Genomic DNA, 14,705 nt, shown 5'->3' on the forward strand with positions numbered 1-14,705 from the left:
TTCGTTATCAACCAAACGATGGGCTGTTCTAGAGAAATTTTTTGATAGGTCTGTTAAATCTTTGTCTAAAACCCAATGGAGTGCTCAAGCAGACTCTGCGAATACAATATATCGTAACTACGTAGACATAGAAGATTCTTTGAATGAAATCGCGGAAGATTCAAATTTTGACTCGAACTCGAGAGCGGAGGCACATAATCTGATTGGAAAGATGGGCGAATTTGAATTTGCATTACAGTTTTTTGGAACACCGTCTAAAGTCGAATAAACTTAGTTTCAAAATGTCTACAAGATTCAAAAATTACCCTAGACACTTGTTCGAATTTATACTCATCTCTTGGTGATTTTTTTGATAAATTAGTTGGCGATTATGATGTCATTGAAGCAGAAGCGAAAAAGTTGCTTCCAAACACCGACTACACAATTAAAAGGCAACGAACAAACAAATTATTTGAAATTATTAAAGAAAAAAAAAGAAATTGTGTTTCCGAATTCCGAAACAATTTTAAGAATCTATTTATGTTTGATGCTCACTAACTGTTCTGGAGAACGATATTTTTGAAAGTTAAGACTTACGAAAAATTATTTAAAATCAACTATGATACAAAATACATTAAATAGTTTTTCATTGCTATCAAGTAATGTAGATTTGATGAAAAAAATTGATTTCGACGAACTAATTGAAGAATTTGCTCAAGAAAAGTAAAGAAAAAAGTTAATGTAAAATTTGAAAATAAAACATATTTTCACATACCGAAGTCCTTTTTTTAAATTTGATTGAGTGTCAACATTTGAAGTTGCTTTTAAAAGTACATTCATGATTCTTGAACAAAGGATTATTATATCATTTTAGGGGCCCCAAAATTTGAATCTGCCTAGGGCCCCAAATTGGGTAAATCCGGGCTTGGGAGTGATGCAACGGAAAAACGATCAAAGTCTAAACAGCAGTTGCACTCCCACAGTATTAATAACAAACATACAAACCAATATTTCCGCATATCACTTTGAATTGCTATATTGAGAAATAAATGTTTTCTAAAATGAAACGACTTTTGGGGTGATTTTAATTCATTGAACTACATAAAGGTGTTTTAAATCTTAAAAATTGATTTTCTCAAAACAGCAAAAGATCGTTCTTCCGTTGAGGCCTTAGCAGGCTTATTTATACCTGCGATAGCAGGCACTATTTATACCTGCATAGCAGGCACTATTTATACCTGCGAATAAATATTATTTTTACAAAATATATTTTATTAATTATAAAATCGTTTATAAAATTTTTTAAATGTCAAGTGACAAATAAATACAAATTTACGTAACATATAATTATTACATTCAAGATAGACTTAATTAAAAATTTTTTTTTTTTCTAACAAATATTAAAAAATAGCATTCTTTAAAAAATGGCTGCAAATATTTTGAAAACTAGTCAAAAAGTCACATAGGAACATCAAAGATAAACTTATATTTATTTCTTACTTTATAAAAAAATTCCACTAATGGTCCTTAGTGCGTTAGGGATATATTAGGGCTTTAAAGGTAATTTTAAAGAAAACTAAAAACTGGGTACTATTCATAGAAAATTTCAATTTTACAATTAACAATAATGTTGATTTACCTAATATCCAAAAACTGACATACCTACGTAGCTTACTTGCGTCCAGCACTTGCGTCGATAACTGGACTAGGCTTGACAAATGAAAATTATAAAACTGCATATGATATTCTTAAACGCAGATGCGGTAATAAACAAGCTCTCATTACATCCCAGATGCGTAAACTGTTATCTTAAGAAAGGATCTTTAGAAAGGATATAAATAGAATTGAAAAAGTTGGAACAATTTTTCGAGAGTTTACAAATACAAGTTAGAAACCTTGAAAATTTAGGTACCATTAGTGATATGAATGGACCCCTGCTCCAATAATCTTAGAAAAAATTCTAGAAGAACCAACTTTAATTATTAGACGTCAATTTAATAAGAACGATAACTGTGATGTTAAATCTATTATTGATCTTTTAACAAACGAATTGTGCGCACGAGAACAAACATTAACTAACTCATTTAATTATTCTGACTATTTTTTTACTGCTGAACTTTTCACACTGGTGCAAATAACAGAGAGACAAATCGAAGAGAGTGCAAAAAAGGTTCACACTAGTGCAAATAACAGAGAGTTACCCTTACAATTCACTCCACAGGGGATCAGATCAGCATAATTTAAGGCAAAAATAATGCAGACAAAGACCTATTTTGAAAGGAAAAATCCAAGAGATCTTTAGAAATTAAACAAATGCTTTTCTGAACTGTCTCACATATCACAAAACTGTCAATCAATAACATTCAATCCAGAAAGAAAATTATCAGCGGTATAAAACTTTGTTTCAACTGCTTAGCAAGTGGACATGTAAGCAAACAACGCTTATCTAGAATAAAATGCTTTAAATGTGGTCGACATCAGTTTTAGATAAAGTTTAACTACGAGTTAAATGTTTTTTTGGTCACAAAATACGAATAAGTTGTTACGCAAAAGAAGTATCTCAATGATCAGTGTATTGGTCAAGCGAAGCAGAGGTATAGACACTTACTTAGATTGAAATTAGCAGACTATGATTAAAATAGTGATAGTATGAAAGTAGATGTTCTCATTGGGAATGATTTATATTGGTCATTTGTTGGAGATCAGGTCATTTGTTGGAGACAAGATCACTTAGAGGATATAGAGATAGTCATCCAATTGCATTAAAGTATAAGCTGGATTTTTTACGCAGTGGTCCTATTTACATTGATATACTTAACAACAATAAATCAGGTTGCTGTGTCAACACTACTCATGTCATGTTATTAGATTCAACCCATTCAAAGTCATCGGCGAAAGATTCCATGGCATTAGTCTGGAGCAAAGGTGAGTTTGACAATTCCAAATTTGATACTGTTGACAATTTTTGACAACACTTTTAACTAAAATGAGGCCTAAAAGCTATACAGACTGCCGTTTTAAGAAAACCAGCTTCCTATTAGTGATAATTAAAATTAATGCATTATTTGATTTAAAGTCTTGCATTTTTCTTGCAGAAAAAGCTAAGCAAAGGCAAGATGCTCCTACAATAATACAACAACATCATGGAAGATCACATTTTACAAGGAATTATTGAACCAATACTTGAAGAGACTAAAGATCATTGACAGATATATTATTTACCATACCGACCTGTTTTGAGAGAAGATAAAATTACTAGTAAAGCGAGAATTGTTTTTAACGCTAGTAGTGCAGCATATAGCCCATCATTAAATGAATGTCTTTATGCATGACCTTCATTGGCAACCTACTTTTATGGTGTTTTATTACGTTTCCGTTTACAAAAGATTGCTTACATAGCGGATATAGAAAAAGCTTTATTACGTATGATTCCTATGGTTTAAAGATCTTAATGACATTAATTCAAGTAACATTTGTATAAAAGAAATAATTTCCTTCAGACTTTTTAGAGTATTATTAGGTGTGACATCATTTCCGTTTCTTTTAACAACAACACTAATAAAACATGCTGAGCGACGCATCAAAAACGATCCAAATTTTATTTATAATTTCATGAACTCATTACATGTCCATGACTTTAACACAGGAGCTGATTCACCTCAAGATGTAGCTTTCAATTTAAGACGATTGTAATGAAACTGTAAAGACTTGGAAAAATTAGTAAATGAACAAAACATTAAATCTCACGACACTGCTAAAGTATTAGGTTTACACTGGTACAAGGAAAAAGACATTGTGACATTAGATTTAGCAAATTTATTAATTGAAACGAAAAACTAACCCGACAAAACGAGATATACTTCGATTCATAGGCAGCATCATTGATTCACATGGTATTATAAATCCAGTGGTTAAACGTTTTAAAATCTTCTTTCAAGAAATATGCTCAAGTAAGGTAGGATGGGACACTAAACTAGAAGGTAATTTGTTAATTGTGTGAAGAGACATTTTTAATGATTTTCATTATGCTTAAAGCATCATTATTCCAAGTTGGTATATTAGTCATTGTGCTAGTCCAGTCCTAGACATCTGATTACATGAGTTTAGTTACGCCAGTCTGAATGCTTGCAGTTCCTGTTCTATTTACTACACTCTCTAATTAGCAAGCAACGCCATTACTTATTTGTAATTGCAAATTCCAGAATTGCCCTAGTAAGGAAAACTAATGTTCCCCACTTAGAATTAAGAGCAGCCTTATTGTTAACTGAAACTATGTCTATTGTCTTAAAGGAAATTCCCCAATTTTTACATTTAAAGACATTATATGCTGAACTGACTCTACTATTGTTTTATCTTGGATAAATAACACTAAAAAAGTTTATCATACCTTTATACAAAATGTGTAAGTAAAACTCAAGAAGATTTTGATTTTAGCTATTAGAAATATATAACCTTTAGTATTATCCCAGCATATATAGCTTCAAGAGGTACAGACATAGCAAATTTACGAAATTGTAAACATTGGTTTAATGGACCTTCGTTCTTGTATAACAACCGTAATGATTGGCCAAAATTTGATCTAGCAATCAACCCACGAATATTTTTGATGAAATATTAACTAATATTCTTGGTAGTGACACTTCTATTAATCTATTAATTTAAATAATTGACGTTAAAAAACTTAATAACTATACCTTTTTAGTACGTATTAGTAACGAAATAACTATACTTTTTTAGTACGCAGCTTTAGTATTACAATTTATTAAAAATTATTTCTTTTAGATTCCTCAGAGATTGACATTGCATTTGAAATTTGGACCAGTACAAAGAACTATAAACAAATTCAACGTGATTTAAATCTACACGATTTTAATGGTAATATGCGCTGCTATGGCGTCTAGAAAACGCCCCAATCTCATCAGATTCGAAGTACCCCATTTTCTTGTCACGCGATTCCGAACTTATTTAATTAGTTATTTATTACCATCACTAGATAGTCATGCAAAACGGTGTCAAAGAAATATTAAACCAACTACGAAGTAAATAATGGGTACCAAAAGCAACCAATTATATCAAGAAACTAATTCAGATATGTCACTTATGCAAACGTTTTGAAGGGGTGTCTTACTGTTACCCCAAAGCACCCCCTTTAAGTTTAAGCAGACTAAATGATGACGACACCTTTAAACTTGCATGTGTGGACTATGCAGACCTCTTATACATTTAAAATATATACGAAAGCAATGTTTTATTGAAAACTTTGATTTTTTTATAAAAATGTTGTACTATACGCCTTTTTTTTTTAGATCTGGTTCCTGATTCATCAGCTGAATCTTATGTTCGTAGTTTACTAAGATTTATAGCAAAACAAGGAACACCTATGGAAAACATTCCCAACAACGGCACTTAATTTATCTCTAAAGTCACTCAAGATTTTATATCATCCCGTGGAATATCATGGCATTTCAACCATCCTGTGGTGTGGAGGAATCTTCGAAAGACTTGTTACTTCGACAAAGGCTGCCTCCGCCAAGTAATACCAAAACCACGTCTTGCCTACGAAGTACTTTTAACTATATTAGCCGAAGTTGAAGCCGTCATAAACAATCGGTCGATTACATTCACATACGATAAATCTGGAGACACCCCATTGACGCCAAATCATTTATTATATGGTAGAATAGTAAACTTCTTAACAATTAAAGATGAGAATATAGAGTATATCTTAAACACACGCAGCGCATACATTGATAACGTTTGAATATTTATCAATTAGTTGGCTAAGGAATGTTGTGCGCGATTGCGCACTACATATTTTATTGTAGACTGAACCAAACTTAAAAATATGCAGTAAACACAACACTTAGTTTTGAGAGGCGAGCGAGCAACTTTTGTTGGGAGATATTTTGGTCAAAAGTTAACGCTGTGATTTATATGTCGCATCTCTTTCAGACCATCTTGTTTTGCACATTCCTATCAAAATCTTTTTTTTTCAATCGATTTAATACGGAGTCCTGCAACATGTTCGAGTAACCACTCTCTTTTCGGAGAGATTTTAAATAAAATAGAAATACTTTGGTATACCTACAAAATGTTGACAATATTTGGTGTTTTAAATATTGTTGGAATTAATAAATTCAAATTACGAGAGCTATAATGTGTCATACTTGTTTTAGTAATTTCGAAAAATTCAGTAAAATCGAAAAGACGTCTTTTTTGGTCATTAAAATGCGTCATTAAAACGTCTTTGTTAATCGACGTTATTTGTTTAATCTAGAAAAGTTTTTTTTCTTGAGAAGAAAAAAAAACCACTTTCAGATATCAATATAAAAGAGGAAGCATTTTCTACATCTTTTATGTTTAAGCATAGACGAATTATTTATAAATAAAACAGCAGTATTATTCAACATAACATATTTATTTAAAAATCATCAGCAGATTCATTTCCAGATTCATAACTTTCTTTATCTTTCTCTTTCTCCTCTGGTTCTTGAGCTCTGTTTTTTGGCGTTGTTGTTTACGCAACCCCCCAATTTGATGAGGGGCGTTCTTTAGCTTTCTCTGAATGAAATTAACTATTTCTCGTCGAGAACTCTTTTTATTCGAGCTGGCTACAATTTCTAAAAAATGAGTGAAAATGAAAAACAGTAACTTGTTTTAATGTAATATAAAATAGCAAATTAGATTTGATCAGCCAAACACACTAGACTTACCTACTATTAATTCAAAATTGGCTGATCCTTTTAACCCCCTCTTGTTTGCAGCTCGGTCTTTTCTTTTTGTCCCCACTAGGTTAAACTGGGACAGGAGTGCAACGGTAAACAGCCTAAAAATATATAGAAAAATGAATACACTAAAGAAATGTACGGCCATCAAAATGACTGCTCAACGATGAATTATATTATGTAGTACTTAAACCAATCTAAACATTGCATCTCTCAGAAAAACCAAGTTATAGAAAACACACATTGATATTTTTCTGTCTTCTATGACGTAACTTTTTGATTTAATTTCGCTGAAATTAAGTGTTGTAGATCCATAAAATTTAGAAATCCGTTATTGACTAAAGACCATCAAAATTGAGAGGATAATTTAGCTAATACACCTTGAGAGTTGTTATTCATTTAAACTGGATAAAAGTATTATTCAAAGCTCTATTTTAGCCTGAATCATAATGATGCTTTACTTAACAACATAACATTATAAAAACTGGCTACATCATTAGTAACACAGATGAAATACACATAAACAAAAACGTAGACTAGAAAGCTGCAATGTTGTTTAGGTATAAGAAAATGTACCTTTCCAGTATCATTTTTACTTGGTCTTTTGTATCCGAAGAAGACAACACAATAATAAATATTGTTTAAATAAATTATTTAAAAGAATCAATGTTTAAAAACAGCTTTCTAATTATGGTGAGATTTTCTCACCATACTTATAAAAAAACATGGGATTTAATAAGACCGTCAGACATGCAAGCCAATGACTCAATTGTTGACGGTATAGTACTTTCATATTCAGAATCTAAATACAACATTTACTTACCTTTAAATACAAGAAAAACTAATGCACTTTTTCATATTTGCATTAAAGGTTAAATGTTTTTGAGCTTACCAATAAGCCGGCCTGATGCTGCAAGGCTGATTTGCGGTCTTTTAGAAGAAGATGAAGATTCACAACCTTAAACAATGAGTAAATCTACTAAATTCAATATGATTTGATAATATGATTAGCATAATAAAATTTGACTTACTAATATTAGAATGAGGGCGTTTCGGGGTAGATGAACATAAACTTAAGTTATTTCTCCGGATCCATGGTTGTGTGTTCTCTGAATTTTATTTTTTCAAACTTTATTAAAACTTATAAAGTTACTGTAAAAAGTCTTTATTCTATCATGTTTAAATACCATATTGTGCAACTATGCAAGAGATATGCATTTATTAGTTACTTATATCGATAAATTGATTAAAAATAAACGCACCTTTATCTGAAACGAAAGATGAAGAAAAATTAATTCGCCCTGAAAACAATTTCGGTGGGATTGGCAAACTGGAGCACAGTTTTGCAGACGATTCTAAACATTATGTGCATTTTCTACTTGTTTTCTTAATGACAGACAACAGTAAAAAAAGAAATAACAACTTTAACATTAAACTTTAAGAGCAAATCTTTCGTCTTAACAATTTCGTCATTACTATATACAAACAAATATATACAAACAACTATATACAAACTACTATATACAAACAAAAAAGTTATTCAGATTATTTTAAAATGGTTTTAAACAAGTAAATTACAAGCTTACTAAATGTTTCTTATTTTCTATCGTCCATTTCACTTGCACTTGAACAAGTAAATACAGACAGAAATTGTTCACAGGTTTCTTTTTCCTCTAGAAATAAATATTTTAATTTAATAAATAAAGAACTATGTTTAAGCATAACTATCTAAATTAGATGGCATAATATCAAATGTTTATAAACTCTAACTATATGCCTAATAAAGCCTTGTTCATGTGTTAAAATCCAAAATTAAAGGGCAAAACTATTTAAAACATTTAACTGCAACTAAATTAATTGAAACTAGATCATATTTATACCATAGCTCTTTGTTTGGTGGAGAATTTTTGTACTTCAGCACATTTATGCCTTGTGGCCAATACAATATTTTCTCTGCCATGTTTAACCATCTTACTGGCACCACCCCATCAACTTTTTGCTTCTTCCAATTAACATTTTCTAGCCAAACAGCTGCAGTCCATCCATTTTGAAACTTCATTTAAGCTAAATGTTTCAAGGATACAAAAGCACTGTATTTAAAATCAATAGTAAAAAAAATTAACTTTCAATAATAATAAAAAAAGAAGAAAAAAACAACAATGTAATAAGTATCTATTTCTAAACAAAAGTTTAAGGATAAACAATTTGTCAAAGATACACAAATTTATATATATATTTATATATATATATATATATATATATATATATATATATATATATATATATATATATACAGGTTGGCCCATAATTAGTGTCCCATCTTAAAAAAGCAATTCCTTGAAAACTAGGGATGGAAAACTATTAATTTTGCTTTGGTTTTTGATATTATTATATATTTTGATCTATTTACTGCTGCCTTCACTCACTTTACTTGTTTTTTTAGCAATGACAAGACCATCACCATATCGGCAAAGTATTATTGATTTTCATGAGAAAGGAGTTTCAGCACGCGACATCCAGACTAGACTCAAAGTGCCGCGAAAGCTTGTTTATAGAACAATTCAACGCTTCAAAGCATTGAGAACAATGTCAGATCGTCCACGCAAAGGAAGAAAGCGCTCCGTGGTGACTGATGCAAAAATCAAGCAAGTTCGTGAACGGGTGCGCCGCAACCCAGAACTCAGTATGCGACAAATGGCCAAACAGCTCCAAATTTCTCGAAGTTCTCTTGGAAGAATTACCAAGGATTATCTAAATTTGACAGCTTACAAGAAAAATCCTGCACAGCTTATGTCTCAGGCATCAAAGCAGAAGCGCAAGGATCGCTGCAAGGATCTCCTCGCCCGTTTCGCCAACAACGCTCATCTCAACATCGTTTTCACAGACGAGAAGATTTTTACAGTTCAACAACATCACAATGTGCAGAATGATCGTGTCTACGCTTCCTCAAAGCCTAATATCACAATACAAAAGGCAGCACATCCTCTTTCAGTAATGGTGTTCGCGGGTATCAGTGCCACCAAGAAGACACCATTGATTTTTGTTCAACAAGGCGTTAAAGTAAAAGCCCAAAACTATCTGAATGACGTTTTGATCAAAGAAATACTTCCATGGAGTCAAAAGGAGCTTCGTAGACATTGTTGGACATTCATGCAGGATAGTGCTCCAGCCCACAAAGCCAAATTGTGCAAGATTGGCTCGGCCGAAACACCCCCGATTTCATCAAGCACAATGAGTGGCCTCCAAGTAGTCCCGACTGCAATCCAATGGATTACTCAGTGTGGAGTGTTCTGGAAGATGAAGCGTGCAAAAAACCGCATAAAACGATTGATTCTCTGAAGAAAGCGCTTCAAAAAGCATGGGATTCGCTTTCACCCGCCTACTTGCGTGCCACCGTAGATGACTTTCCAAAGCGTCTTGAAGCTTGTGTGAAAGCCGATGGTCGACATTTCGAAAAAAATCTTTAAATTTTATTTGATATTGTTAATAAATTGTTTATCAAAAAGTTTTATGTGTTTTCCATTCCTAGTTTTGAAGGAATTGAGTCTTTAAGATGGGACACTAATTATGGACCACCCTGTATATACATATATGTGTACATGCATATACTGTGTTATTTATATAAATAAACTAAAATTCATTTTCATTTTTATTACGAACGCAAAGTTTCGTTTATAGTGTAACTATAGTTAGACAAAACCTGTAACATCGTTTTGAATTTTAAAAGATTCTTTTGTTTAAACTTGTAAGTTTAAAAGATTCTTTGTTTAAACCACGGCCTACTTAATAACAGGCCTGAAAGACGCGCAAAAAAAAAAACAAACTGTAGGCGGATGTTTGTCAAAACAAAAATGGAGAAAGTTTTGTGGTTTTTTTAGTTATATTTTTAGTGTTTATATATATATATATATATATATATATATATATATATATATATATATATATATATATATATATATATATATATATATATTCAGTCATGTATATAGATATAATGCAGTAATGTATTTACATAATATGATATACTACACAATATATATTTAAAATCAATTGCTTATAATTATTTGATAGTCAATATTATTTTATTTGTATTTTATGTATTTAGTAATCTTTCAAAACAAAAATTACTATATCATGCCTTTTAAATGTTGTGTGACTGGTTGTAGAGGAAACTATGATAAAGAACATAAAGTTAAACTTTTTCGATTACCAAACAAAAACCGTAATCCTCAAGAAAGAGAAAGATGGATTAGATCTATTCCAAGAGAAAACATTCCAAATAGTCCAAATACATTCATTTGTGAAAATCATTGGCCAGTTAATTATGAAACTTGTCAAATTCATGGTAAAATTCGTCCCTTAAATCCACCAACTATTTTCATCTGTGTATTTCAAAGTCAAATTCCTACACCTCCACCAACAAAAAGAACAACAACAAAATCACTACCATCTACGCGTAACATGAAACCTGATGAAATTTCAGCTCACTTGGATTTGTATGAAATTAGTTGTTTTGATGATCTTTGCCTAAAAGTAAGCAAAGAAGTTATTCCATTTCCAGTAACATCTTTTACAGTGGATGATGGTTTAATAATCCAAAGTAAGGATTATATTGATACCTCTGCTATTCCACAGTTTCTTTTAAAAGTTAAAATTGATATGCGATTTGAAGGTTTTCATTTTGGATCTAGATGCTCTATTATACCACTGTGCAGTAATCGAATACATAAAATTACATCTTTCTTACAAATTTTAGAAGCTATTAGATATTTACATTCCGTTGAAATGGATCATAAAAAAAACATTATCCTACAACAAGTTGTTAGCATGCATGCATTAACATTTGTTGGTAATAAAAAATATTCTCCAGAAATTCTAAGTAGGGCTTTTGAGTATTTTTCAATTTCAAGATCTCTTTACAGTCGTATTAGAGATGACTATGAAATGCCAAGTATTGTAACACTTGGTAAACTTATATCTAAGGTTAGTAAGCTAGAGGATTTTGATTTCCTCAACAAATATTTTATGCAACTAGAAGATCCTCGTCAAAAAAATGTAATTATTATAATCGATGAAGTTTATGTAAAACCACAACTAACGTATCAAGGAGGTAACTTATTTGGAAAAGCAGTAAATAATCCAGAACATTTTGCAACCACTGTTTTGAGTTTTATGATTTGCTCATTATTAGGAGGAAAGAGGTTTTTGTACAAAGCACTGCCAGTGTATCGTTTAAGTGCTGATTTTCAATATGAACAAGTTGTAAATATGTTAAATTTGATTCGTTCATGTAATGGCATTACTGTTGCAATTTTATGTGATAATAATAAAGTAAATCAATCATTCTTTAAAAAATTCAATTTGATTTCTCCATGGCGCACAACTGAAAACATTTTTTTGCTCTATGATTATGTACATCTAATCAAATCTATCAGAAACAATTGGTTAACTGAAAAAATGCAAGAGTTAAAGTATTCTGACTGCGGCCTTGAAAAAACTGCAAAGTGGGTTGACTTGAAGAAGCTGGTTGAGTTAGAAAATAATTCTATTGTGAAACTATCAAAGCTTAATGAAATTTCTATCTGTCCAAAACCTATAGAACGATAGAATGTTGCTTTATGTCTTAAGATTTTTTGTGTTGAAACGTTAACTGCATTAAAAATTCATCCAGAAATTCAGGATTCAGGTGGAACTGTTGATTTTATAGAAAAAATTGTAGACTTTTTCAAAATCCTAAATGTAAAAAGTCAGTTCGAAGACGTTAAAACTAAAGACTTAAAAAGGGCTGTCTTTGATAACCCTAACGATCAACGATTAGATTTTTTACTTGATATAGCAAGTATGTTTGAAAAAATGGTTCCTAAAAAACAAGGACAAAGAGTAAAACAACTTACCAAAGATACTGCTCTTGCTCTTGCATACACGAGTAGAGGACTGGTTGAGTTAACTAAGCATCTCCTCAGCACTTCACACGAATATGTATGTCTAGGAAATTTTTCTAGTGATCCCATTGAAAAAATGTTCAGTAAGCTACGTCAAGGTTCTGGTGGAACATATTTTATTAATGTTCAACAAGTTTTACAAAAAGTAAACATTAAGAAAACAAAGCTTCTCCTTGATTTAAACACAGATTTTGATGGAATTCAAACATGTTGTGAACATGCTTGTTTGAAATGTGGATTTTTGCTAAATGATGACAATACCTTCAATGTGTTTCATAATCTTTCAAATATGGAGTTAGCCTTGTCTAAGTCTGTAAAAATGGCTTTAGTTTATATTGCAGGATACATCAGTAGAAATGATGTAGATGAATATGATACGCAGTTCTATTACAACGAATTTGGAGAATTTACTAAAGAAATCAACAGAGGAGGCTTGAAGATACCTGGAGACAATATGTGTCAATGGGTGATTTATTGCTATGTATTTTTTCATCACATCATGTCATCAGTTTGTAGGACAAGTTTTATAAATATAACAATGATGGTAGCAGAATTTTATGGATTTGAAAACATAGATAAGTTTCATGGAAAAATACTATCTAACATATTATTTAACAACTATAGCAAGCTTTACTCACCTCGATCGACAAAAGAACCAGCTTTAAAAGTACTTAAATTGTCACAAAAATGATCATTGCGGAGCAGAAATGTAAATGTATGTAAAATATGTTTTGTGAAGTTGTAGGGTTTGTGAAATTTGAAAAGATATTATTAAAGAAAAGTGTTGTTTTTTTTAGTAATCGATTAAAAAATGTTATCTTATTGTAAAAGGTTTTTAAAATAAACAGCTCTCAAAATTTGAAAACAAGCAATTTAGCAGCTAGTGTAGCGAATTTTAAATTTTAACTCAACTTATTTGTTTACAAAATTGTTTAAATCGACATATTTGTTTACAAAATATCCGCCTACAGTTTTTTTTTTTTTTTGCGCGTCTTTCAGGCCTGTTATTAAGTAGGCCGTGGTTTAAACTTATAAGTTTAAACGAAAGAAACTTTTCAAACGCAAAACGATGCAACAGGTTTTAGTGTAACTATAGTTACACAAAAACGTGTGAGCGTTTATAGTTGTGAAAAAGAATAAATGTAATCGAAAAATACTTTTTTACTTTGTTAAAGTGTTTTTACTTAAAATTTATATAATTAAATAGTAGATAAACTATAATATCGTAAGTTAATTGACGATATTACGGTTTATCTACTATTTACAACACGATAAAACAAGTAAAAACTTAAATTGCCTATTAACAATTATAATTGTTATTCGGAAATATAACTTTTCACTTGTTTTACCGTGCATTCTGTTCCCAGTGGGAAAAGTTATTGAAATTTCCCCGGCCCTCCCTAAAGAAAAGAAAGTTTCATTACTGTTGCTTAATTTGACATTTTTAAAATTTTTTTAGAAGGTCTTCAGGGTTATAGAAGACGTCTTTTCTACGTCTTAAGAAAGACGTACAACTGACCGACGTCTTTCCACGTCTTTATTTGGGCTATTTATAAAAAGATATAGGAAGTCATAAAAATGACGTCTTTTAGTCGTCTAAAGATGTCTTTTTTCCCACTGGATATATTATATAAAACAAACCGGCCGTTATGGCTATAAGGTTAAAAAATCTGGAATTTGAATGATTGCTTTCGAGAAATTTTGCAACTCTTTGATTTCACATAATCCCATTTAAATATTCTATTATTATGATAGATAAAATCTATTAACTTTTTGATAATTTGCATTTAAGTGTAATTACAACTAATTGGAAAAAAAATTTAAGGTCTCCGTTTTATGGTATAATGACTGTATTGCACAATATTTTGCAGCCGTGCAAAGCATTTGAAATTGGCATAGAACATAATACCGTGGATAATTACTAATAGATGCTAAAGACCCATCTGCGAAATGTGCACGAGTTTTTACTTCTAATAAAATCCTACATGGACCTAAACCATCTGGGATGCATCTAAAACTTTCATCAGAAGGGCAATACTTTCATCAAAAGACACCTATA

General features: G+C 31.0%; 1 protein-coding gene and 1 long non-coding RNA gene across 2 annotated transcripts; one reads left to right on the forward strand and one right to left on the reverse strand.

Annotated features, from left to right (window-relative positions):
- Nucleotides 1–6,378: 6,378 nt before the first annotated feature.
- Nucleotides 6,379–7,319, reverse strand: LOC136079088 (uncharacterized). Its single transcript, XR_010637934.1, has 3 exons — nucleotides 7,281–7,319; nucleotides 6,693–6,805; nucleotides 6,379–6,599 (listed from the first exon to the last, which is right to left on the reverse strand). It is a non-coding gene; the product is annotated as an uncharacterized LOC136079088 (long non-coding RNA).
- Nucleotides 7,320–9,149: 1,830 nt separating this feature from the next.
- On the forward strand, nucleotides 9,150–10,043 carry LOC136079430 (uncharacterized). The gene has a single exon (XM_065795168.1). It carries the CDS (start codon nucleotides 9,150–9,152, stop codon nucleotides 10,041–10,043), a length of 894 nt encoding a protein of 297 aa, XP_065651240.1.
- Nucleotides 10,044–14,705: the final 4,662 nt, after the last annotated feature.

This window comes from Hydra vulgaris, chromosome 04, assembly GCF_038396675.1.
Source record: "Hydra vulgaris chromosome 04, alternate assembly HydraT2T_AEP".
In the NCBI taxonomy this organism is placed as follows: domain Eukaryota; kingdom Metazoa; phylum Cnidaria; class Hydrozoa; order Anthoathecata; family Hydridae; genus Hydra; species Hydra vulgaris.

Excerpts from the sequence above, each read along its gene's own strand:
- LOC136079430 (XM_065795168.1), top strand. The coding sequence starts at position 9,150 with ATGACAAGACCATCACCATATCGGCAAAGTATTATTGATTTTCATGAG.